Source organism: Halichoerus grypus, chromosome 5 (genome assembly GCF_964656455.1).
Source record: "Halichoerus grypus chromosome 5, mHalGry1.hap1.1, whole genome shotgun sequence".
Lineage (NCBI taxonomy): Eukaryota > Metazoa > Chordata > Mammalia > Carnivora > Phocidae > Halichoerus > Halichoerus grypus.
Genome location: NC_135716.1, coordinates 163,563,189 through 163,588,232, shown reverse-complemented (window position 1 = coordinate 163,588,232; position 25,044 = coordinate 163,563,189). Strand labels below are relative to the sequence as shown.

Here is a 25,044-nt window from a genome sequence, read left to right as displayed (position 1 = left end):
CTTTGTTCATAAAGATACGACTTTGTGCTGTTTTTTGTTTGATGTAGACTTTATTTTTAGTTCATTTATCCCCTTTTCCCCATCTCTCTGCATTGGTTTTGTTAAATTCACTTATTCTTGAGAAACATTTGAATGGCTCTGGTGTAGAGGCTTCAGGTGGGGATGGAAGAGCAAACTGCTTTCATGAGAAGCAGCCTTTGGGTTTCCTGGTCAACTCCATGCGTCTGAAGTATTTGGTCTTCTACTATGTTATTGCTTTATGCAGACTTGGAACTTTGCGTCTAGATACCAGAACAAACTAAACTGTGTTTGTCTTATCCAGAGATTGAGAAGATTCAGAAAGGAGATTCAAAAAAAGACGATGAGGAGAATTACTTGGATTTATTTTCTCATAAGAACATGAAGCTGAAGGAGCGGGTACTGATACCTGTGAAGCAGTATCCCAAGGTAAGGCATAAAGTGCCTCACTCACTTCGTTGTCTTTGTAGGTGTGAGAGCCATGGGCTGAAATAAAGACTTCTGGAAATTGTGATGCATCAGGTCCTTGAGCCTGTGAAGCTTCTCTCCCATACTTGCAGTACTTGTTTCTGGCAGTTGAAACATCTAAGTCTAGATCTAACAGCATACCTATAGCTAGGAAGGAAATATAATCAACTTTTTATTACCAAAAAGAGTTTCTTTCTCAAGTGTTTGTTCAGTCTCCAAGTTCAAAGGAAAAAATTGAAGAGTTGCCCTCTGTTGAAAGATTGACGTGGGGGGAAAAAGATTGACGCAAAATCTAAATACAGGAAATGTAACACAAATCCTTGACTAGGTGAAGTTAATTTTATTTCTTACTCAGTGTTTTACTTCTAAATAAATCCTTTCTTGTTTTTCTCCTCCTCCTCCTCCTTTTTTCTGTTTTTTAAAGGAAAGAAATTAGTTCTATTTAGTTGACGAAACAAGTACTACAAAAGAATGCCATATGTCTGTTCTGTTCTGAGGTCACTGCCTTAAAAATACTTATGTGTGTTGAAGTACTAAGGGTTGCAGTGTGATAATTTGGAAAGAGCACCAGACTACATCAGGAAACCCAAGTTCAAGTCTAGGAACTGCTACTTTCTAGTGTAATGTTAGACTCTTCACTTTTTTCAGTCTATCCTCAGCATATCCTTCAGTAAAATGGGAATGGTAATACGCCCCCAATTTTACAGGGTTGTTGAAGATCAAATGAGATAATACATGTGGAAATGTTTTATAGGAACATGTATATTGAGAAATCTATTTTTATTTTCTGTCAGTTCAATTTTGTGGGGAAGATCCTCGGGCCACAAGGGAATACAATCAAAAGACTGCAAGAAGAGACAGGTGCCAAGATCTCTGTGCTGGGCAAGGGCTCAATGAGAGACAAAGCCAAGGTAAGCTCCTGTCAGTGAGGCAAGAAGACCATGCCTTCAAGAAGCCAGCGCTTGTACAGAATGTGAATCCCTTAAATTTGTGTTGGCTGTAAGAGATTATAGACCAGGTTAACTTACTTGTTTGGCAACCCTGGAAGAGCCTAGGTGTTCCCTGGTGATTGTTTCTTTCCTGACTTTTGACTGCATAGTAATGGAGGCAGCAGTAGCAACTTTCACATTTGTAAGCATTTGTCTATGAAAACTTGGAAGGGGAGCTGGATATACTAAAACTGATCCAGACGAAAGACACTAAAATGTGAACAGCATATTCCCTTTCCAGTAACATAGAAAAGTGAGAGCAATAATGTTTTGAGTGCAGGTGAGTCTGAGAATTAGTTGTCTGGGTTTTTTAATAGCCTGCTGGAATGTAAAGAACACTAAAAGAAAGTATTTCTTTTTTTTTTTTTTTTTTAAGATTTTATTTATTTATTTGACAGAAAGAAACACAGCCGGAGAGGGAACACAAGCAGGGGGAGTGGGAGAGGGAGAAGCAGGCTTCCTGCTGAGCAGGGAGCCCGATGCGGGGCTCGATCCCAGGACCCCGGGATCATGACCTGAGCCAAAGGCAGATGCTTAACGACTGAGCCACCCACGCACCCCTAAAAGAAAGTATTTCAAAAGGAACCATGAGTAATCCTGACAACAGAACCTAATGCTGATTTTTTTTTTCATGTCATAGCCCCATGGGCTTTGTATTCTTTATAAGTTTCAAAAAAATTCCTATCAAGACAGAAGAGTCTTAGCTTTCTAGAGTCAGCTTTTTAGATGAGACATATCAGGTACAGCCTAAAAATTTAGTCATTCAGGGCTCTTTTTTGCAGCCTAAATTGACAAACATTGTTTTCTCAGAGCCTCTTCTTTTGTCCACTCACATTTCTCATTAGATGAATACACTTAGGGCTGAAGTATGTTATTCTACCTAATGAGATTTACTTGAGATTTTCTTCACTCTATCCTGACTTTTTTCCTCCCCTATGACTCCCCAGACCATATAAGCAAATAGGAAGAGCTGGTGCTGGGACACCTGGCTGGCTTAGTAGAGCGTGCGACTCTTAATCTCAGGGTCATGAGTTTGAGCCCCACAATGGGGGTAGAGATTACTTAATAAATTAAAAAAGTTTAGGGGCACCTGGGTGGCTCAGTCAGTAAGCATCTGACTCCTGGTTTCGGCTCAGGTCATGATCTCAGGGTTTGTGAGGTCAAGCCCTGCTTTGGGCTCCACGCTAGGCATGGAGCTTGTTTAAGATTCTCTCTTCCCCTCCCTTGGCTCCCCCCATAAATAAATAAACTTACTTATTTATTATTTAAAATTAAAAAAAAAGAAGAAGAGCTGGTACTTAACAGCACTACCTGGGATTTAAAAGCAAATGCTTGGCAGTGAATGAATGCATGCATGCTTGGCAAACAGCTGATATATGAATGAAGACTGGAATTAAGTTTCTCTCTTCAGGGTGCCTGGGTGACTCAGACGTTAAGCATCTGCCTTCAGCTCAGGTCATGATCCCAGGGTCCTGGGATCGAGCCCCGCGTCGGGCTCCCTGCTCAGCGGGAAGCCTGCTTCTCCCTCTCCCTCTGCCCCTGCTTGTGTTCCTTCTCTCACTGTGTCTCTCTCTGTCAAATAAATAAAATCTTTAAAAAAAAAAAAAAGTTTTTTCTGTACCTTCTAATAAGAGCTGCAGTGAGGGGCACCTGGGTGGCTCAGTCGGTTAAGCGTCTGCCTTCGGCTCAGGTCATGATCCCAGGGTCCTGGGATCGAGCCCCACATCAGGCTCCCTACTCGGCAGGAAGCCTGCTTCTCCCTCTCCCGCTCACCCCTGCTTGTGTTCCGTCTCTCTCTGTCAAATAAATAAATAAAATCTTTAAAAAAAAAAAAAAAAAAAAGCTGCAGTGAATACACCAGGAATTCAAGACAGTGGTTAACTTTTAGTAGCAGACTGATTACAGGTTTAGCAGGTTGTGTGAATTACTATTCTCCAGTCCTTGTTTTGCTTTCTTCTTACACTTTGCTGTTTTTCTTAGATTTTTAGGTTATTTCTTGCTGTCTCTTTGGGCTGGAGGTATCAGTGTCATTTTCTCCCATTCCATGTGATGTGATGTTTTTCTGCATTTTTCCATAGGAGGAAGAACTGCGCAAAGGTGGAGACCCGAAATATGCCCACTTGAATATGGATCTGCATGTCTTTATTGAAGTCTTTGGACCCCCATGTGAGGCTTATGCTCTTATGGCCCATGCTATGGAGGAAGTCAAGAAGTTCCTAGTACCAGTAAGGAAATCCACATCCTATATCTTTGATCAAGAGAGAACTGGGATCTTGTGCTGTTGCTAATAAGGCAGGGGTTCTTAATCACGATCTCTGCATAACCTGAAATTGCGTACCAAATTCTGTATTTATGTTCATTTTTCTGAAGTAGTGTGTTACTTGTACCTAGTTCTCAAAACACTGTGCCCCAAAGCCACTCTACCCGTCCTTGTCTAATGTGGTTTTAGTTATATACCAGGATCTGTTGTTAGTATCTTAGGTCCACAGTGTGTCTGGCATCTTAACGTCTGGTTAACAAAGATTTAACAGAGTCTTCACTAAGTGTGTTGGTATTAGTGTGGAACCAGGAGGTTATGATAAGACAATGGCTAAGACGGTCATAAACCCCCTGTACTCAAGGGTTTACGTTCTAGACTCTAGAGAGTGTAGAACATAACAGCAAGAGCCTTCTAGCATCCAATGTTAATAGACTAAATTTTGACCAGGGTGCATTCAGGGCTTTCTCTCCTGGAGGAATTTCTCACATAGAGTTTGATTTGAAAGAGGCATAATTGTTATAGGCTTGACTGTTGATGATACTAAACAAATAGGTGTGCAGTTCCTTTCAGAGTGTAACTGAGGCCCACGAAGAGTTGGGACAGACCAGGTTACCTGTCTTGCTTATTACCACCTGGTCAGAGGATCCATTCTTTGAATAAGTAGAAAATGGTGTGATTTTTGCTCAGCAAGACCTACTAGTTGTCAGAATTAACATACTACAGTTGAATATTTAATAACCAAGGATGAATCTGGAACCTTAAGAAGCATGAGAAATACTCTTAACTAGAATTGAGTAAGCATCCTGTTTTCATCACTAAAACTAAGAGGAGTGAGATACAGTTCTTGGTTTTCTTGTGAACGCAAAATGAGGAGTTGGAACTAAATGTGGTGTCAGAGGATGTGAGAATTGATAGAGCAGAAATTTATAGGCAGTGTGTACCTATAATGCTGAGCTCTAAGAATTCCAACACTGTCTCAGATGTCTCAGCAGCTGCTTTGCTTCCAAGTACCTCGTCTTCGTTAGAATGTTCAAACATGAAACAGCCAATTTAAAATATCCTAGAGAAGACCTCAGAGCTGGTAAATTTTCCCTTCAGAGAGTTCTTTTTACTCTTTTTGAGGTGTTCTATTGAAGCATCCTGAGCCACCCAGTTTCTGAAGGACTGTAGGGGAATGCCCATCTCCTCTTTATCCTTACTCTCAGCATATTTCTCAAAAGGGATAGCTTTACAAGGCTTTCATGTAAGTGGTCTTCTAAAAAGATGCCTGCCAGGCATATCTGGGTTTCCTCAGTGTTGGTGTAGCATTTGGAAGAATCTAGGCAAATGGGCTGTCATTGGTCACTTGATTCTCCAGGGTGGGTCTCAAGCAGCAGTAATGTGTAAGGTAGGAGGAGGTGAAGAGTTGGGGTGGGGGGGCATCTCTCTGGTGACTAGAATCTTCTATCCTTGAAGCTCTGTCCACCTGGGATATATAAAAAAGCATGGAGTATTAAAACTGAATGGCTCTCATCAGGAAATATGTGAAAAGATTTGCAAATGGCATTTGACTCAATTCTTCCCTCTTGTGAAGAAAAAAAAAGTGAGCCTATTTTTGCATCCATGACCAGAGCCTCCGTTTTCCCCTTAGAACCATTAACTGTACCAGAGAGGCTTCCTGGTACAGTAGGAAGAGCACTGGACTGGGACCTTTATCCGCGTCATCTTGGACAAGTTATTATTTCACTTTTCTGAGCCTCAGGTTCCTTGTTCATCCCAAACATTTGTTAAGTATCTGGTAGGTGCCTAATACTCTGCTTGGGTCTGAAGTTACAAAAATGGCTCCTTTCTCACAATCTAGTGAGAAAGACAATTCTAGAATGACGTGGTAAGTGCTTGGGTAGAGAAAATTACACGGTGCTGTGGAAAAAGAGGAGGGAGTGGGGGTGGCATCAAAGAAAGTTTTTCAAAAGAGGTAATATTTTAGATTAAGTCTTGTAAGAATGAGTTAGTCTCTCAGGTAGACAAAAAAGGCAATGTAGTCTAGTAATTCAAAGCCTAGATTTTGGAGACAGATAATTCTGAATTCACATCAAGTCTGCCGCTTACTAGCTGTATGCCCTTAGGCTGGTGGCTTTATATGCCCTGATTCTTTTTTCCCAACTGTAAAATGGGAAGACCTGCCTACTTACTTCAGGGTTATCTTGAAGATTAAACTGCAAAATCTATAGAGAGGTTATTGTAAAGTGTCCAGTATGTAGAGCTTAATTAACGGTAGTGGCTTTTACTATCCTAGGAAGAGGAAGCTATTTACAAGAATGGGTGTATAAGTATGCCAGGTTCTGAACTACAAGTTGTTCCACATGGCTTGAAAGGAGGTTATCCATGGAGAGTGGCTGGAAGTGATCTGGAGAGCTAGGTAGGGACTAATTATGAAGATCTTCAGCTGAATAATGAGGGGTGTGCCATCAGGACTTTCCTCGAAGAGGTGACAGGTAGGGTGCCATTTGACTTCAGAGAATGCATGACCTGAGACTTCATCCAGGCATTCAGAGCTGGTCTTAGTATCCAAGGCTTATGTGGGCTGGACAGCTTCTCAGCAGAAGGTGGAGATGTGGCCCAGTAATCCTTATTATCTTTCATTTGCAGGATATGATGGATGATATCTGCCAGGAGCAGTTTCTAGAGCTCTCCTACTTGAATGGAGTACCGGAGCCCTCTCGCGGACGTGGGGTGCCAGTGAGAGGCCGAGGAGCTGCACCTCCTCCTCCACCTGTTCCCAGGTAAAAATAATGGAGACAACTAGAAACAGGATGTAAATTTGACCAGTACCATTTCTCTCTTAGTGGTGCTCTTATCTGCAGCTTAGAAGGGGGCCTCAGGATTTATACCATCAAGAGTGGAATAAGTAGATCTTAGGTACTTTGGCCATAGTCAAGTGCAGCAGTCCTGTTGAAACTTTTGGTCTTTTAATTTTGGACAGTTCTAGCATTTTAAAATGGTCTCTGGCTTTAGAATTTTGCCTTTTGTGACTGACCTTTATGGAGTGTTCAGACTTTCCATCATCCACTGATGAAATATTCATAGGTCTGCTGCGGAACCTGGGGAGTCTCCGGGATGGGTCTTTTACCCACCCATATATTCCTCTGTGGGGTTTTTTGGGGATTTTGTTTGTTTGTTTTTTCCCCTGTATTTTAATAATAGTTTACTTAAGGCATTGTGAAATCTGTCTAGCTCCAGAATTTGCAAACAGATCTGAACATGAAAGTATTATCTGTGTATTAAAAGCTCCATTTAAAATAAATTTTCTTTTTGCAGGGGCCGTGGTGTTGGACCACCTCGGGGGGCTTTGGTGCGTGGTACACCAGTGAGAGGAGCCATCACCAGAGGTGCCACCGTAACTCGAGGAGTGCCACCCCCACCTACAGTGAGGGGTGCTCCGGCACCAAGAGCACGGACAGCAGGCATCCAGAGAATACCTTTGCCTCCACCCCCTGCACCAGAGACATATGAAGAATATGTAAGAAATTTGAACAGTGTGCCATTTCCAATACCTAGAAGGTTGCCAAAGGAAGTTGAGTGATAGGGCATTGGCCCTTGATGTAGGTGGCAGGGACTACCTATAAGATCTGGAGTCTGGTCTCTTCTTTTGCAGTGAATGTTAAACTATGAGAAGATTTTTCCATTTTAAGCATAGTTTACTATGTGTGAATAGATTAAACAGGAAATAGGCTGTGCCTTGATAAATGCACAGTGTTTTAGTAAGGAGTCTTTCCACTAGTACTACTGATAATGCTCAAGTTCAACATTTTACCTTGTTTCCTGCCCACAATTTGAAGGGTGGTTTGGTTTGGTTGGTGGTTCAGTCTTGTTTCTTTTTTTTTTTTTTTAAACCCTTTCTCTGTCAACTATTCCCCAATGGGTGTTAATTTTGGAGGAAAATTCTGCATTCTGTTAATCTAGAAGCCTACCGTCCTCCCATGGGATGTAATTACCTTCCCTACTCTGTGTGATTCTGACTTTCTATTTCATTTTATTTGTTCTAGGGATATGATGACACATATGCAGAACAAAGTTATGAAGGCTACGAAGGCTATTACAGCCAGAGCCAAGGGTAAGTCAGGCAATAGAAGTGCTATTTCATGTCCTAGGGATGGATGGAAGGAGTTAGAGCAACCGAGAGATTTAGGTAGCACACATCTAAGGAGCAGTGTGGTTCCCCTTTAGAGGGTATCTCTGCTTTCCACGTCTGCAAGGCACACAGTCTGTAAGCTTAGATAACTGAGTCTTAATTTATAGTATAGAATCTGGGAATAGCAGATGAAAAATTCCTGAGCTGTGACCACATGGAAATGAAGGGAAAATGCCTTTAAATTGTTTTGATGTATTATTGCCACATTAAAGGTACATAAAAGTTTAAAAGGAAGCTAGAATCCTACTACCATAACTTACATTATTTTCTGCACTTGTCTCAAATAACGTTTTTGTGTATATGTATTTTATCTGTGACTGATTGAAAAAGTATTTCAAAATTGTACAGTGGGGACAGAACAGCATGTTTGTTTATTCTCTTCCAGCGAGCCCTATAAATGTATGTGTGTGTGTACACTATGATTAAGTTGGTCAGTTTTGGATTGTGCTTTTCCACTTTAAATTATGTGATATCCATTTTTCTTTGCTATGATTGTAAATTTTTTTTTTTTGCTTAAATACATAGCACATACGTGTTTTGGAAATATTTTCTGGTTTGCAGATGGGGCAAAATGAGCATTTTCCTGTCTTACACATGTAGTAAAATGCCTGAAATGTGGGAAGAAGGAGAAATGGAAATAGAGTTACTCTGTCACTCTCTAACACTCTGTCTTTGGCTTTCAGGGACTCAGAATATTATGACTATGGACATGGGGAGGTTCAAGATTCTTACGAAGCTTATGGTATGTCTTTATTTCCATGGTGGGCAGAGTGTGCAAGTAAGGGCCTGCACGAGTGCTAGTGGCTGGACTATTGGGGGCCACCGGGCACACACCCAAAAAGGAGCCTTTAGAAAGCTGAGATGTTGGTGGATGTGACAGTAGCCGTCCCGTTCTTACTGAATTTGTGTGGTGTGCCGTGAAATAGGAGTTCTTAAGGTGAGATGGAGTTACTCTTGGAAAGCTAAGCAGATGTCTTAAACTAGATGTCTGTTTGGCCTGGTTGGAGCTGCAAACTTTTAAGCTGATGTTGATCTTTTTCTACTTTAGACCAGGAGAGATTGCCAGGCCTAGGTCATGCTGCAGGGCCTTTGCTGTTGGTGCCTACGCCACATTGGTACATACTAAGAACTTCATCATATCCAATTTTATTCTCCAGCCCCACCACATTTTTTTTTTTTTTTTAAGATTTTATTTATTTATTTTGTGAGAGAGAGCGAGTGTGCAGAACCAGACTCCTCACTGAGCAGGGAGCCCAACGCAGGGCTTGATCCCAGGACCCTGGGATTATGACCTGAGCTGAAGATAGATCCTTAACCGACTGAGCCACCCAGGCACCCGGCCCCACTTCATTTTTAAGAACAATTTTGGATCTCATTGAAAAGAATCTCAGTGTAGAGGAAATGTTAGCTGAAAGGGAACTAGATGGCAAGTAGCTAGCGAAAAGCAGGTTGGGTGCTAGAATCGTGCCTGTCAGTCTCAGATCTGAGGTGGTAGGGGCTGGGGCCAATTCAGGGCAGTACTGGCACCAAGCTCCTTACTGGCTTGGAGACATCTCAACTCAGTCCTTGATCCCAGGAGAGCTATAGAGGCTGAAATGGCAGCAGGACCAAGCTGTCTTCCCTGAGGTTTAGTTGAAAACACATTGCTCAAGAGTGTCCTCAAGAGCCAATTATGACCCCATGTTAATGGGCCCCAGAGGGAGTGCCATGCGGCAGTGGGTGAGGGAGAGCAGCCTTTTAAACGCAAGGTATTTTCAACATACCTGAGGGAATTCCAGAGTCCTTGGCCAGGGGCTCAGCAATTGACAGTTCATCTTAAAATGCTAGTTAACAGTGTCGTGTGTCCCCCCCACACACACACCTTAGCCTAGCTGAAAAGGGAGTAGGGAGCCTCTTGGAGCTCCCATAGACAGACAAGCTGAGCTTAACTCCTCAGCTCAGTATGTAGTAGCCAGTCAGCTGCTTGCCTAGGGAAACACTTTTTACCAGTTCTAGCTAAAGGGTACTGGACAGTTGCCATCAGTAACACTGCACTGCTCTGCTGGTAGGCCACTATTCAGAAGGGCAGTGGGATTGCCCCAGGGTATTTCCCTCCCATGGGTGAGGCAGCACAATGGGGCCTCTGTATGTGTTTGACTGAATTACATTTCTGTTTTGCCAGAGAAGAGACTGGACTGAAAGAGGCCGGCTGCCTCTCTTGCTCCTGGTGTGTTGTTGCCACAGTTAATCGGTTATGATTTCTGCCTTTATAAACAGAATTACAAAAATAAACTGTCTTGTTAGGACCAGAAGCCACTTGGAAAGTGATGGATGTACCTATTATACTAAGGGTATAAACAGGCTTAGATAGGGCTCTGTGGGACTTCAGGTCCATATAGAGGCTTTAGACCTTTAGTGAATGCAGGCAGCTGGAGAAATACATCAGGAATGAACTGGCATGGGTAAAGTATGGGGGCAAGTGGGAAGAATAAGCTCATAAATGCAACTCCTTTTCATAAGAGGTCAGCTATAGAAGTAAGTGATCATTTCCCTCAGGCTTTTCCCTGTAACAAAGGAAGGCCATTTGAGGATGTCAACCATGTTGTCTGGCTTCTCTGGACTATTGCATGAGAAAGGAAACCGTGAATTCTCCATATCATTGCTATAAACACATTGAATTGTACTTCCCTCTGCCAGAGCAGTGGACCAGCTCTGCTGGTGGGGAAGCCTCATGAAATGTGGCCCTTGCTTGCTTCTCCCAGAGAGCCAGAGGACACTTTTCAACAGGGAAACCTGACTTGCTGTTGGAAAGGGAGCTACCTGCTTCCAGTCTGAAAGACTTCCCAAAGTTGCCACATTACCTGAGGCTTTCTCCCCAGTTCCTTTGGGAACAGGAAAAAGGGCATTGCAGACCTATTAAGATTCATTTCCTCCCTGTCTCAAGCAAAGTGTTGGGTTCATCCAGGTTTGGGGGCTGGAGTAGAGATCATGTTGCCTGTGGAGAACCTCTTTGCTAAAGATGACTCCAGGCCTTTTCTGAGCTGTTTCCTTCTGTCTGTCCACTCAAAATTGCCCTACAGCTGGGAAATTAAGCTGTTCAGGAGGGCCAAGCAGAGCAAAAAGCAGGGACCATTGGGACATGCAAGACACTGGAAGCAAAGCAGTGTTTTTGGTGATCTTTACCATTTGACCTATTCCTGCTCATCCCAAAATGCCAATAGCACATGGTTTATAAACTGTTCTTGCTTTCCCCACAGGCCAAGACGACTGGAATGGGACCAGGCCGTCACTGAAGGCCCCTCCAGCTAGGCCAGTGAAGGGAGCATACAGAGAGCACCCATATGGACGTTATTAAAAACAAACATGAGGGGAAAATATCAGTTATGAGCAAAGTTGTTACTGATTTCTTGTATCTCCCAGGATTCCTGTTGCTTTACCCACAACAGACAAGTAATTGTCTAAGTGTTTTTCTTCGTGGTCCCCTTCTTCTCCCCACCTTACTCCATTCTTAACTCTGCATTCTGGCTTCTGTATGTAGTATTTTAAAATGAGTTAAAATAGATTTAGGAATATCGAATTAATTTTTTAAGTGTGTAGATGCTTTTTTCTTTGTTGTTTAAATATAAACAGAAATGTACCTTTTATAATAAAAAAAAAGAAGTTGAGTAAAAAAAAAAAACCACAAACCTGTTAGTTTCAAAAGTGACATTGCTTGCTTAAAGGTTCTGAAGTTTAAGGCTTGTTAACTTTCTCTTAGTTTTGATTTGAGGCATCCCGTAAAGTTGTAGTTGCAGAATCCCAAACTAGGCTACATTTCAAAATTCAGGGCTGTTTAAGATTTAAAATCACAAACGTTAACGGCAGTAGGTGCCACCATGTAAAAGTGAGCTCAGACGTCTCTAAAAATGTTTCCTTTAAAAGCACATGGCGGTTGAATCTTAAGGTTAAATTTTAATATGAAAGATCCTCATGAATTAAATAGTTGATGCAATTTTTAACGTTAATTGATTTAAAACAACAACAAAATTAGGTTTGTAAAACTGACTTTTTCATTATGTGGGTTTTGAAATCTAGCCCCAGACATACAGTGTTGAGAGATACTTAGTGGGGAGTAGGTTTTGAAGAGGTGGATTCGGGGAAAGGGGCTGGCCACCTGGATTGAATTTGATGCAGAGCTTTTCAGCCATGAAAAATCCTTCAGTAATCGTACTAATAATTAAAATTTCAGTATTTAAAAAGACAAAGTGTTTTGTCCCTCTGAGGTTCTGCACTCCATGAAAAGCTCACTTGGACACTGGAACCAAAAGCTGATGATTTTTTTAAGTTGACGGTTGTCAATATTGAACTGTTCCCAAGGTAGTTAGTCAAGTATGTCTCAACACTAGCATGATATAAAAAGGGACACTGCAGCTGAATGAAAAAGGAATCAAAATCCACTTTGTACATAAGTTAAAGTCCTAATTGGATTTGTACCGTCCTCCCATTTTGTTCTTGGAAGATTAAATGCTACATGTGTAAGTCTGCCTAAATAGGTAGCTTAAACTTATGTCAAAATGTCTGCAGCAGTTTGTCAATAAAGTTTAGTCCTTTTTTAATCAAAGTAAATGTGATGAATTGTCATTTTTTTGGGTGGACAATAAAATAGTTTTCTCTTTCAAATAAACTTAAATTAACTCTAAAGTTAATGGGCTTGTTAAAAGTTGGAGACATTCTTAAAAGTGGTGGGGGGGATTTTATTTTAAGTTTACCAAAAAAAAAGTTTATCGAGTTGTTAAGTTTTAGTTTAAAAATAACCAAAGCTTTTTCACCCCCTGGAAGTTGTTGACAGCAGTTTTATCCCATCCTATCACAAGCTCTAATTTCTGGAGAGAAAAACCCAACTGAGCCGAAACTTGGATTGGTTTCTGTACGTAGGCCTCAGTGTGTAAAGCGCCAGCCACCTTGTCTGCACCTCTCTAGAGCCCCTAGGTGGCCCTCAGCGTGACACCAGATAATCTCCGTGAGCTTGGAAAGGGATAGCACCTGCCTTTAGATATGACAATTCAGCAAACCCTGGGTGCCCTTAAGGGTTTCCCTTCCGATCCCAGAAATGCTGTTAACAAATCAGCTGGGCTGGGGCAGGATCTGGCATGATAGGCTGGCTCTGAACTCCCTCCTGAGAGACCAAGAGAGGAAATGATGGAATTGGTTGGCCCTGTTTCCACTCCTCTGTTAATTCTCAGGGTTCTCATGCCTTCCCTAAGGGAGCCACCTAAACTGCTCGGGGGTGAAAAATCCTCTTGTATGAAGTGCCAAGCTGCCTGCAGCAGTGCATGATGGACATTTTTTTTCTTTTTAAAACACACCAACAAAAAAATGTATTTGTAGATTGTGATAAAGTGTAAATAACTGAATTTTCAACCATGGTTTGAAGTCAGCTTTCAGGGCATTATGTCTTGTTTTGATGAAAAGAGATCACTCTATACCCCCCTTTTTAAAGGAAAATTATCGCAAGAGAATCAGGATGTGTAAAGCTAACATGCATCGCAAAAAACCAAAGGTAACCTAAATGTCTGATTTTAATAGCACATATTTCTCTTTTACATAAACTGTGACAGCAACTTGCATAAACAATTCTTTAGCTGTTAATTTTAATGTTAAAACTTGGCAAAACTTGTTTAATAAAAAATAGCTGTAAAAAGAAAAACCATATGCTGCCGCATAAATTAGCCATAACTCTTAATAATCCTGCCCATCACAAGTGAACTGTAATGTAACCTGGGCACAAAGTCTGACATCTTAAATGACACATTGTAAAATTTCAATGACTGTAGATTAGACCTGCTGCTCCCCAAAGTCAAGCTTTCTGCTCAGCTATTTAAAAATGTACAAGGATGAGCCCCTATAGGTCCCCATATTGATATTCACAATGAAATGTTATTTAAAATTTCTTTAAAGTTGCATGTTTCTCTCCTGTAATGTGTAAACTGCATGCAGGATCTCTATCTTTTATTTTGTATGTCTTTAACTTCCTCTTCAAAAGCCTGATCTCTTACTTCTCCATTTTCAGGTGATTGAAAACTCCTGAGGCATTTCCTGGAGTAGAGTGGGTAGTGAAGACCCATGTCAGGTATGTTAAGGTAGCTTTCTATTAAGGATGTGGGACTTTTATCCTAATTATAAGATAGTTTTGCCAGGAGGTGGCCTGGGACATGGTCCATGGGCAAATTTTTCTCACATGTCATTTGTACCATATTTACAACACAACCATCAGTCCATATTGAATTTACTTGCGATGACTGTAGCGTCAGCTTACATCTGTTGAATCCCTCCCTATCCTGTCAATAACCTAATGGGACAGTGTTTCATTTGGAGTTCACTGGTTGTAAGCAACAAAGTGACCGGCTAATGTAAATAAAACGGAATTTATTAGAAGGATGTTAGGGGCTCACAGATTTAGTATGAAGGCTAGAAAATCTGGCATGGGAACCAGATGGGCTGCAGAGAACTGGGACAGCAGTGATAGACCACAGGAATGTTCTTGAAGCCAGGACTAGCTGTTTAGGTGCTGTTGCTAGAATGAGTGAATTCTAGCCCTGTTTGCTTTCTTTTTCCCTGAAGATGCAAATTCTAGGGAGGGAATGTCAAGACTGTATTAGCTTAAGTCACATGTTCATACTTTACCAGGTTGTGGTAAGAAAAAAGTAATTCCTCAAAAGGAAGTCGGGTGTTATTAGGAAAAGGGAATGGATACTGGGCAGGCAAACAACAGTTGTCCAGTATTATTTGTGTATTACAGAAGTGCCTGAGACTTAATAAGGTTAAGTGACTTCCCAGGGTCATATAATGAGTATGGTTGGTTAGTAATCAAGCCCAAGTTTGTTGCCAGAACCTAGCATCTTTACTCTCCATATTACATTGCTTTTAATCTAAGGAAGGGGTATTTCTCACCCTGAGGAGACCCTCAGAAAAGGATAGTGTGGCATAGTAGAAAGGGCATGAGACCTAACAGTTGAATCGGCAACCTATTTTTGTTTCGTGACCTAAAACCACTTATTTCCACATCTAGGAAGGAAGATAGTGATAACATACACCTTATAGTGGTCAGCAAACTGAATGAGTTTTATTATATATAAGGCCAATCAATTCAGTGTCCTATACATAATAAATACTCGTGTTCGTTCTCTAAGAAAGGGTAGCCCCCCGATTGGGGGGCGGGGGGTTCTGACAACTGAGCAAGCCTACCTGCTGATTGAAGCCATCCAGGAACTAGCTGGATGATTTTTCCCTCTGCCCCTGAGTGGGTTGTTAGGGTTAGGAGGGCACCGAAGGGAAAAGACCAAACTCGGGAGAGGCCAAAGGCACATACAGCCTTTGTCAGTGAAATTTGCCTTCTTGGAGTTCATTTCTTCCCAACCTGCCTCTCCCAGGAGCCTCTGAGATCTAGAGACTTTAAAGAGGACTGTGTGTATTGAGCATGGTTCTGGGCACCAAGGAAGTCCTAAGTTTGATACTGATTACATGAATGGCAAAACAATTTTAGAGGAAAGTCCCTGAATGCAGAGAATTCGTTCCAACTCTTCCTAGGGTAGTCTTAAGAGCAGAATTTTGGGGATGCTTCTTTCCTCATTCGGCCTGTAACTTGCGCCTGGAAAAACAGGTTTTATTGTTGGCAGACCCAGGTCTGTCGGTGGTCTGCCTTTTCTGAATGTGGAGCTTAGTCAGTTGGTCCCAGTGTTGTCCATAGCTTTCTGTCACTACCTGTGACAGTCCTGTAATTTACAGTCCTGTAATCTTTAGAGCCAGGCAAGACTGGGGACCTGTCCTGACTCTGCCTCATCATAGCCTTGGTCTCTGTTTTGACAAAACCAAACCCTTAATCCCTCTCTGGGCTTCATTTCTTTATCATCAAATGAAGTTGATAATAGTAGCTAACATTACTGTGATAATATCCTAAGCAGTTAATAAGGACGATCTCATTTGGTCTTCTCTACCTTTCTCCCTTAATTAATACAAAATTCATGGAACTTAAAATTTACCATTTAACCATTTTAAAGTGTACAGTTTGGTGGCTTTTAGAATATTCACAGTGCTGTGCAACCATCATCACTATTTAATTCCAGAAAATTCCCATTACCCCAAAAAGAAATCCCATACCTGTTAGCAGTCACTCCCAATTCCCCTCCTTCCCCAGCCCCTGGCAACCACTAACCTACTTTCTGTTTCTATGAAATTGCATAATATGTGCCTTTTGTGATAGGCTTCTTTCACTTTGCATAAAGTTTTCAAGGATCATCCCTGTTGTAACATGTATCAGTACTTTGTACTAGTGATAGGAAGCATATTACTTCCAAAAGCAACCCATTTCATTTAAGACAACTCCAAGTATTAGAAGTTATCCCTCATTTTGAATGAGTCATGGTTTCTACCTTGGACCCCTGAAGGAATATCCTGTCAAACATTTGAAGTTCATTTTCATTCATGTTTCTTTTCCAGCTCCAGAAATTTTTTTGTTAGACTTGCTGGATCTGATTTTCCAGAAAAACTAGAAATTTGGATTTCACATACAGCAATTGTTTAATGTACGTTCAGCTTAGTATTAGTCCCTGTAAAACCTCTGTGGCAAGCCAAATGCTGCCCGTAGGCAGCCTACCAGCTTGCAGCTTCTGGTTAACTTCTATTAATACAAACTAGAAGACACGTTACGATTATTGAGATACAATCATATCCATAAGATTCACCCATTTAAAGTGTACAATTCAGGGGCGCCTGGGTGGCTCAGTCGCTTAAGTGTCTGCCTTCTGCTCAGGTCATGATCCTGGGGTCCTGGGATCGAGCCCCGTGTTCTCCCTCTCCCTCTGCCCTCCTCCCTCACCCCAGCTTGTGCTTGCTTGCTCTCTCATGCTCTCTTTCAAATAAATAAAATCTTAAAAAAAAATAAAGTGTACAATTCAGTGGTTTTTAATAGATACGAAATTGTATAGTCCTCACCACCGTCAATTTGAGAACATGTTTATCACCCCCAGAAAAGAATTCCCATGCTTTTTAGTCATCTCCCCCAGTCTACTGAACTTCTCCAGCCCTGATCAGCCACTCATCTACTTCCTACCTTTGTTGACTTGCCTATTCTGGACATTTCATATAAATGGAATCATACAGTATATGGGGTATTTTTTGACTGGCTTCTGTCACTTAGCATTGTGTCTCCAAGTTCCATCCATGTTGTAACTTGTATCAGTACCTCTTTCCTTTTATTGTCAAATACTATTTGATCGTATGTGTTTTTCAGCATTATTTGTCCATTCACCCACTGGTAGACATCTGGGTTGTTTCTGCTTTTTGGCTATGATGAAAAATACTGTTATGAGCATTCATGTACAAGTTTTTGTGTAGACATACGTTTTCAGTTTCTTGGACATGCACCTAGGAGAGGAATTGCTGGGTCAGACAGCAGCTCAATGCTTACCTGTTGGAGGGACTGTCGGACTCTTATGTAGAGCCTACACCATTCCCACCAGCAATGTATGAAGTTTCTAATTTCTCCGTATCCCCACCAACACTTGTTACGTTCTGCTTTGTTTACTGTAGCCATCCTACTGGGTGTGAAGTGGTGTCTCATGGTGGTTTTGATTTGCACTTCCCTAATGACTAATGTTGTTGAGCTTCTTTTCGTGTGCTAATCCACTGTTTGTGTGTCTTCTGTGGAGAAATGTTGATTTAAATCTCCTGTCAATTTTTTAATTGAATTATTTGTCTTTTTATTATTAAATTGTAAGTTCTTTGTATGGTCTGGTACGAGACCCTTGTCAGATGGGTGATTTGCAAGTGTTTTGCTCCCATTCCATGGGTTATCTTTTTATTTTCTTTGAGACACAAAAGTTCCATTTTGATGAAGTCCAGTTTATTTTCTTTTGTTGCTTGTGCTTTTGCTGTCTTAGATAAGCCATCGTCTAATCAGGGTCCTGAAAATTTATACCTATCTCCATCTAAGACTTTTATTGTTTAAATTCTTACATTTAGGTCTGTGACCCATTTTGCATTAACTCTTGCAGATGGTGTGCGATCGGAGTTTCATATTCATTCTTTTGCATATGGATATCCAGTTGTCCCAGCATCATATTATTAAAAAGACTGTTTTGGGGGTGCCTGGGTGGCTCAGCCAGTTGGACATCTGACTATGGATTTCGGCTTGGGTCATGATCCTGGGGCTCATGGGATCGAGCCCCACATCGGGCTCCATGCTCGGCAGGGAGTCTGCTTGAGTTTCTCTCCCTCTGCCCCTCCCCCTGCTCTCATGCATGCACACATGCGCGTGTGTACACTCTTTCTCTCTCTCCCTCTCTCTCTCTGTCAAATAAATAAATCTTTAAAAAAAAATCTTTAAAAAGACTGTTTTTTCCCCCACTGAATGATCTTGGTGCCTTTGTCCATATTGGCACACTAATTGACCACAGAGGTATAGATCTACTACCTTTTGAAGTAGGTATTACTTAAAAGTGATTAATATAATTTCTGGCATGTAGTAGCTACTCAGTGATAAGGAATAGCTAACTGGATTATTTTGGCACCACTAAAGGCTAGTGGTAAGTGATGGGGCTAGGATTTGATCCCATGTATGGGTATCTCCAAACCACATCTTTACCCTGTGCTTATAGCACAGGCTGCTAAAGTGGAAATGAGGCTTGCTGTTCTAGCTGCCACACCTGGCCATATGTGGTTCCTCAGAAGCTTCGAGGCTGAGCTCCACATGCCATTTCCCCCACCATCAACGTCCTTTGCTCCTCTCTCCATCTCCCTCCACGATTTCTGTGGAATCTCCGGGGTGCTCCTGGCAATGACTGTGGCTGCTAAGGGAACAGCCTCACCCTCTCTTCCAGAGGGATATGGTAGTTATTCAAGAAGGCTCAGGGCTTGTCCCCTCTTGTTTTCTCCCCACCACTTCCCACTCCTGCCGCAAGCTAAGAATGAAGGTAAAGATGCATCAGCAGCTGCTAGGGCTTTCTGGCCACTAAGGATGAAACAGATTCAGACTGTGTTTTGTTTCAGGAACAGCAGCCTGAGAGTTGGGACCGAAAAACCTTCTTGCCCGCGCATATGCAGAGTTCCCCTGTACCATGTGAATAGGGGCATAGAGGTATTACGGTAGTGGCTGTTTTGCTCAGGTTTTTGAAACTTAAGTACTCCCTGCCTCGTCTCAAACCCCGAAGTTCTATGTCCCTCAAGGCTTTGCCCAAAGATCATACCGGAATTGGAATGCACAAGGCAGAACATGGACTCCCTCTTTCTTGATATGTTCTTGTGCTTTGTGTGAGCCTATGCAAGCTGCTGTTTGCTGGCAGTGTTACTGTTAAGTAGTCATTTAAATTGTTATTCCATCTACTCCCATTCATTGATCTTGACCCCACTTTGTAAAAGAAGGAGGAAGTGACATAGGGAAAATAGGCAGCTCTGCCTGACTAAGGGAGGAGAGAACTGAATTTGCAGGCCTACTGTGTGTCCCCATTTTTGTAAAGGAGGCAGCTGATACTAGGAGAGGGAGTAATTTACCACAGTCTCATAGCAAGTTGTGGGGTGTGCCTGTCAGCATTTTTGTACACCAAAGTCCATTCTCTATGCTGAAAGTATGCTCCTTCTGTAAGATAACACCATATTTCATTGACACTGAGGCCATTTATTATAAGATGTAGCAAGTACTGCAAAGAAAGAAAAAATATTGCCAATTAAACTGACACGATAGTTTGTTTTCGTATCAAGTATAAAATGCATCCTGATTTCGGGGATGTTAAAATCTGAAAAATAAGTATTTTAACTACTATTGCATTCTGTCAGTTCTCACATTGATTTTTTACTATGTGCCGTGCACTGTCTTCTCCACCTGTGAAGTAGCTATTATTGTCCCGTTTTTACACAATGATGAAACTGAAGCCCAGAAAATTAAATAACTTATCCAAGGTCATGCAGCTGTTAAGTAGTGGAGCTGGGATTTAAGCTCAGGCAGTCTGATTTCAGAGTCTGTGATCAAGCTCAGCTTCAGGATTATGCTGGAATGTAGAGGAGCTTTACCTGTCAGCCAGAACCACCTCAGGGAGCCTGTACAGCTGTTCTCTATCCTGGAAGGAGGCTGCTTCTGCGGGAATATTATTGCTAGGGCAGTAAACATTTGCTGAGGCCACTGAGGTCTTTATTCTGGCTGTTCTGGGTCATGGGTCTCCATCCGTTCATAGTGTCTACCTTCCAAAAACTCAGTCTAATGGGAGAGAGTAAGTGTTCAACAGTTACACTAGTGTGTGGTTGTGCTGTGTTCTGAACCGAATACGAAGGAGCCTGGGGGAGCTGTGTGAGAAGGTTTAGAAAACACCAGGCAGACAGATTAACACAACACCTTATTATGGCTTTAAACAGACTAATGTCAACTCTGCCGCCTCCAGGGTTAGTTTCACTAGCTTCGGAGCCTTAGGCGAGCTATCCTCCCCAAGACTCAGTTTCATCATCTGTAAAATGGGAGATTATCATTTATGTCACAACATCGTTGTAAAGATTGAGTGAATTCATGAAAAACATTCAACATGACCTGTAGGAAGCACCCAATAAATGTTAGGCTGGAAGAGAGGGGAGTGCCCATTTTGAAAAGCTAAATGTTAGGCAAAGTATTTGGACTTGATTCTGAAGTTTGGGGAGCTGTTGAAGGCCTTGATCATGAGAGTGACTTGGACACACCTGTGTTTGCCATTGTGCCGGCAAGGTAGGGAAGGAGGGAAGAAGCAGAAGAGCAGAGCTTTCTGTAAAGTGGCACCACTCCTTGTGGGAGAGTGAAGGGGATATTCTCCCCTCACCTTGCCTGCCTTCTGCTCTCCTCTTGCCTGAAGGCCTTTTGGTTCTAACCTTTTTCAGAAAGAATAATCCTCTCTCCTCTCAGAGATTTGGGCTATTTGAGGGTGGGACGTTAGGCCTTTGTCATATGTTAAGGGCGATTTCCCACCTCCTGTCCCTTTAACCCACCCTGTGAATTGGAGACCAGAACCTGGAGTCTCCTCTGATAGAAATTTTGCCCTTAAGGAATTGTTAAACATGGCTTTGCTTCCCCTGAATACATGAAGTCTCTGCCTCCATTTTAAGCTCTTAATTCTGTGCTAATTCTACTGGAATTACCATATGCAGATACAGTGACCTACTTAATTTCGCAGACAACCCTGTGAAGCAGGGTTTATCCTGGGAAACTGACAAGTCCAGATTAGGATGACCGCAGGCCCTAAGAGCTGGAGTTTAGACCCAAGTCTCTGCTCTCACTTAACTGCCTCCTGGTCTCTTCTCTATACCTACAGTGGCCACCAGAAGATCGGCTTACACTAAAAGTAGTTCCCAGCTTTGGTGTACAGGATGGGCACCTCTTTCTGGTTTCCAGATTCCTGAAAAAGAGAAACAGATCCTTCTAAGCCTTCCCTTTCTCTCTCCAGAACCTTCATGTACCTCTTGCTCTCTGGATTAATAGTCTTTACATGTTTAAAGCTAGCAAGCATCTGATGACTAATAGCCTGAGCAGACAGGCTGAATACAGCTGTCTGAGACAGCAGCTGTTGGGGGGGAGGGGAGGAAGTGCACTGCCCAGCCTAACTACTTGTTCTCTTGTTCCCTGAGCTCGCCCTTGTAGGCCCCTTAGGAGCAAAGGCCTATGGTGGCCACTGGACCCTAGTTCTGTTGTGGCCTGATTGCTCCCTGGGCTTCCAAGGAGGCTGCCTTTAGGCAGCAGACCAAACCTTTTTAGGGGGTAATAAGGAGCAGATAAGTTCACTGACCTCTAAAGTCAATTTTCTGGGGTGCCTGTGTGGCTCGGTTGGGCGTCCAACTGTTGGTTTCGGCTTGGGTCATGATCTTGGGGTCATGAGATTGAGCCCCATGTTGGGCTCCAAACTCGGCAGGGAGTCTGCTTGAGATTCTCTTCCTCTCCTTCTCCCCCCCGCCAAATAAATAAAATCTTTTAAAAAAAAATAAATCAATTTTCTAACCCCTGGGCTGAAAATCTTCTACTCTGTAACCTGTTCTCGCACTGGGGCTGAGGACATGTTCTCAGCCAGTGTTCTGCCAACCATGGGTCTCTATTCTAAGAGGAAGGAGACTTGTATCTGGAAGGGACTTAAATTTCATAACCATGCTGCTGGAGTTTAGCTTCTCGACATTCCTTGACTACAAACGCAGCATCCTCTTGGCAGGAGGTGTACTGCTGTGGTGAGTGTCTTAGGCTGGTGTCTCAGGCAGGAGATGGGCAGGTAGGAGTTTTCCGGTAGGAACACAAGCTATCCCAGTGCTTCTCCCCACCTAGACCTAGGGAGCTTGTCGCTTCCAGGAGGCCTTGTCAGTTCCAGGGCAAACTTGGGGAGGATATGGGGACTCCTGAAAAAAGACAACTCATTTGAGAGGTTTCCAGGCAGAGGATGACGCACAGCCAGGCTGCCTGCCCAGATCAGTCACTTAAGTAGAACACAATGCCAGAAATTGGGAGACTACTCCTGTTCTTAAAACTGCATTAAGATGCCTGAATTAACTGTTCCCTTGTCAACCTCTGGAGCCCACTTAGTCCACCTCAGTCTCTTCTTCCCAGACACTGTGGTGTGAGAACTTGAGATAGAAGAGTTTGGGTTCAGATAGAGCTAATTCCTCCCAGGGGCTTTTAGCTCCTGCAGCCTTCATGCTTCCCATTCGTGGCCCAGCTTTAGGTATAGAACAGGTGCTCCCCATTTCTCAGGCTCTCTGAGGTTGGAATTCAGAAACAAGCTCTACATCTGCCTTTGAGAAAGAAATACCTTGTGCTCTGATAGGATTCATCATAAGCTTCTCTCCAGAGGTCAATATAAATGCCCCCTTTCATTCATTTTATTCTTTTTTAAAGATTTTTATTCATTCATTTTATTTTTTCATTCATTTTATTTTTTTATTTATTTGCGAGAAAGTGTGAGCAGGGGGATGGGCAGAGGGAGAGAGAGAGAGAATCCTCAAGCAGACTCCCCATTGAGCACAGAGCCTGACACAGGGCTCGATCCCATGACCCTGAGATCATGACCTGAGATAAAATCAAGATTCAGCTGCTCAACCGACTGAGCCATCCAGGTGCCCCAATTTTATTAAACACATTGGCTAATATAAATTGGAACACCTACTATGTGCTAGATACTGGAGATTCAGTGGCAAATAAGGTAAAATTGGTTCCTGACTTCATGAGCTTATATTTGAGGAGACAGATGATAAAGAGATGTTAGTCTCATAAATAACATATATCATTTCAGTTGTGATAAGAGCTATGAAAGAAAGGAACAGAGTTGTATGAGGACAGACACCAGGCAGCCCAGCCTAGCCCCGGGGTTCTCTTTGAGGAAATGCTGTTTAAGCTGACATCTAAAGGAAGAGTTAGTTAGAGGGTTTATGAAATGGTTTGGGGCAAGGACACAAAGCACATTCTAGGCAGAAGGTGGGACTGAGGCGGGTTCAAGGTGAGGTAGGAACCTGGCCCTTACTCTAAGGTCAACACTGAAGACCACTGAATCCAGGAGTGAGGTGTGGGGAACAACATGATTAAATTTAAACTTCACTTGCTCCTGAGTGGAAAATGGATTATGGATTATGAGGACCTATTAAGAAACTTTGTGTTAGTCCAGACGAGAAATGAGGAAGACCTATAGTAAGTAGGGTGATACCAATGAAAATGTGGAGAAGTGACTGGATCCAAGGACTTTTCAGAGCCACCATAAACATCATTTGGTGGCTGATTAATGTGGGAGAGAAGGGCTTGACTGAGGGGGGGCTCCTCCAGTTACTGGCTGGAACAACTGGCAGAACGGGGGCACCATATGTTAACAGAATGGGAGCACTCCTACAGGCTTTGGCATGTGCCCCGGGCTTCAGATGTGTGTCTCCTGCAGATAACCCTGAGTATTTGGAGCTGGGATGAACCCCTCAAAAGGCCAGAGGAGATGCCTCCCTGAGCCTAGGACTGAGGTGCTAATAATAGCTGTAAGAAGATGACTATTTCCTCGTTCTCTTTCCTCCAAAGGCTTTATGTTTTGTTTTGTTTTTAAGATTTTATTTATTTACTTTAGAGAGAGCATAAGTGGGGGGGTGGGGCAGGCAGAGGGAGAGGGAAAAGCAGACTCCCTGCTGAGCAGGGAGCCCGACACGGGGCTGGATCGCAGGACCCCTGGACCATGACCTGAATCAAAGATAGATGCTTAACCAACTGAGCCACCCAGGCGCCCCTCCTCCAAAGGCTTTAAAGCTCTTTGTTAATCTTTATCTTTTTCACATCTCTGGGAGAGCAGAAATCATTTTCCCTTTTGTGGAGCTGGAGGCCCCAAAGTTTGAATAGCTAAAGGCTCCAGTGGCTTAGTTGATTCTGCCCTGGATCACTCAGCTTAGGCATGGCTAAGGATGGGAGGTATATGAAGTGAGAATCCATTCTCATTGCCCGACCAACAGCAAAAAAGACAGCTATTAGGCTGTGGACTTCTATTGCCTACCCATCTGTGCACCTAGAAACCTGTACGGAATGAAGTAACTAAAGTTGTGCCATGGGATGGGGAGATTGTAAGGGGGGGCACCCTGGCCAAATGGGAGGCTAGGAAGCCCCTTGGTAGGGTAGCTTCGTGTCTAATTTTCTACCCGTGTCTTTGCAGTGATCAGAGGACTCCGGAAACCAGGAGAGCTGCCCGCTGTGTCAAGGCTGGCCTGAGGGCATTTGCTGAGCACAGAGAAACCCAGGAGAGATCAACAGTCTTTTCCCACTCTACTTCTTGATCTGTCTGATTTGCATACAGAAAGCCAGCCAGGATCCCCTAAGAGAGTCTCTAGGCCCAGAGTGGAGTCCTCAGGGCTGCAGGGGGCTGTGATGCTAACAATTAAACCTGCTCAGGACTTTAAAGAGTTGAAGGGGACTAATGGTATCCCAGGCACAGCCTCCTAGATCTGAATAAACTGGCATCTCCCACTGTGTCACTCCTATTTTGCCTGCTTCCCCTTAGCCTCCAGCAGAACTGGCTGGAACACACTACCTCCACCTTTTCCTTCCCACCTTACCACACCTGTGTTGTAGGTGCCAGCCCAGGAGCCCTTGGGCACCTCCGGAGGGTTCCCAGGACAAAGCTGGTTGTCACCTCTGTTACAGGCAGAAGAAAGCCAAGTGAGAAGGTTTATTT

General features: G+C 42.8%; 1 protein-coding gene across 3 annotated transcripts in view; it reads left to right on the top strand.

The window, feature by feature from the left end:
- Positions 1-24,839, top strand: part of KHDRBS1 (KH RNA binding domain containing, signal transduction associated 1) — a 37,388-nt gene extending 12,549 nt beyond the window's left edge. The window contains exons 2-12 of one of the 3 annotated variants that reach the window (XR_013448291.1): positions 323-447; positions 1,281-1,397; positions 3,554-3,700; positions 6,364-6,497; positions 7,033-7,234; positions 7,761-7,828; positions 8,590-8,648; positions 11,143-11,335; positions 13,935-13,994; positions 18,911-18,998; positions 24,526-24,839. Coding sequence is in view for 1 of the 3 variants with exons in the window: in XM_036081833.2 (XP_035937726.1) it covers positions 323-447; positions 1,281-1,397; positions 3,554-3,700; positions 6,364-6,497; positions 7,033-7,234; positions 7,761-7,828; positions 8,590-8,648; positions 11,143-11,240 (950 nt within the window). In the remaining 2 variants the exon portion in view is untranslated. Of the gene's footprint in view, positions 1-322; positions 448-1,280; positions 1,398-3,553; positions 3,701-6,363; positions 6,498-7,032; positions 7,235-7,760; positions 7,829-8,589; positions 8,649-11,142; positions 12,491-13,934; positions 13,995-18,910; positions 18,999-24,525 lie in introns of those variants that run through there. The other 2 variants (XR_004913960.2, XM_036081833.2) reach the window with 2 other exon arrangements.
- The last annotated feature ends 205 nt before the right edge of the window (positions 24,840-25,044 follow it).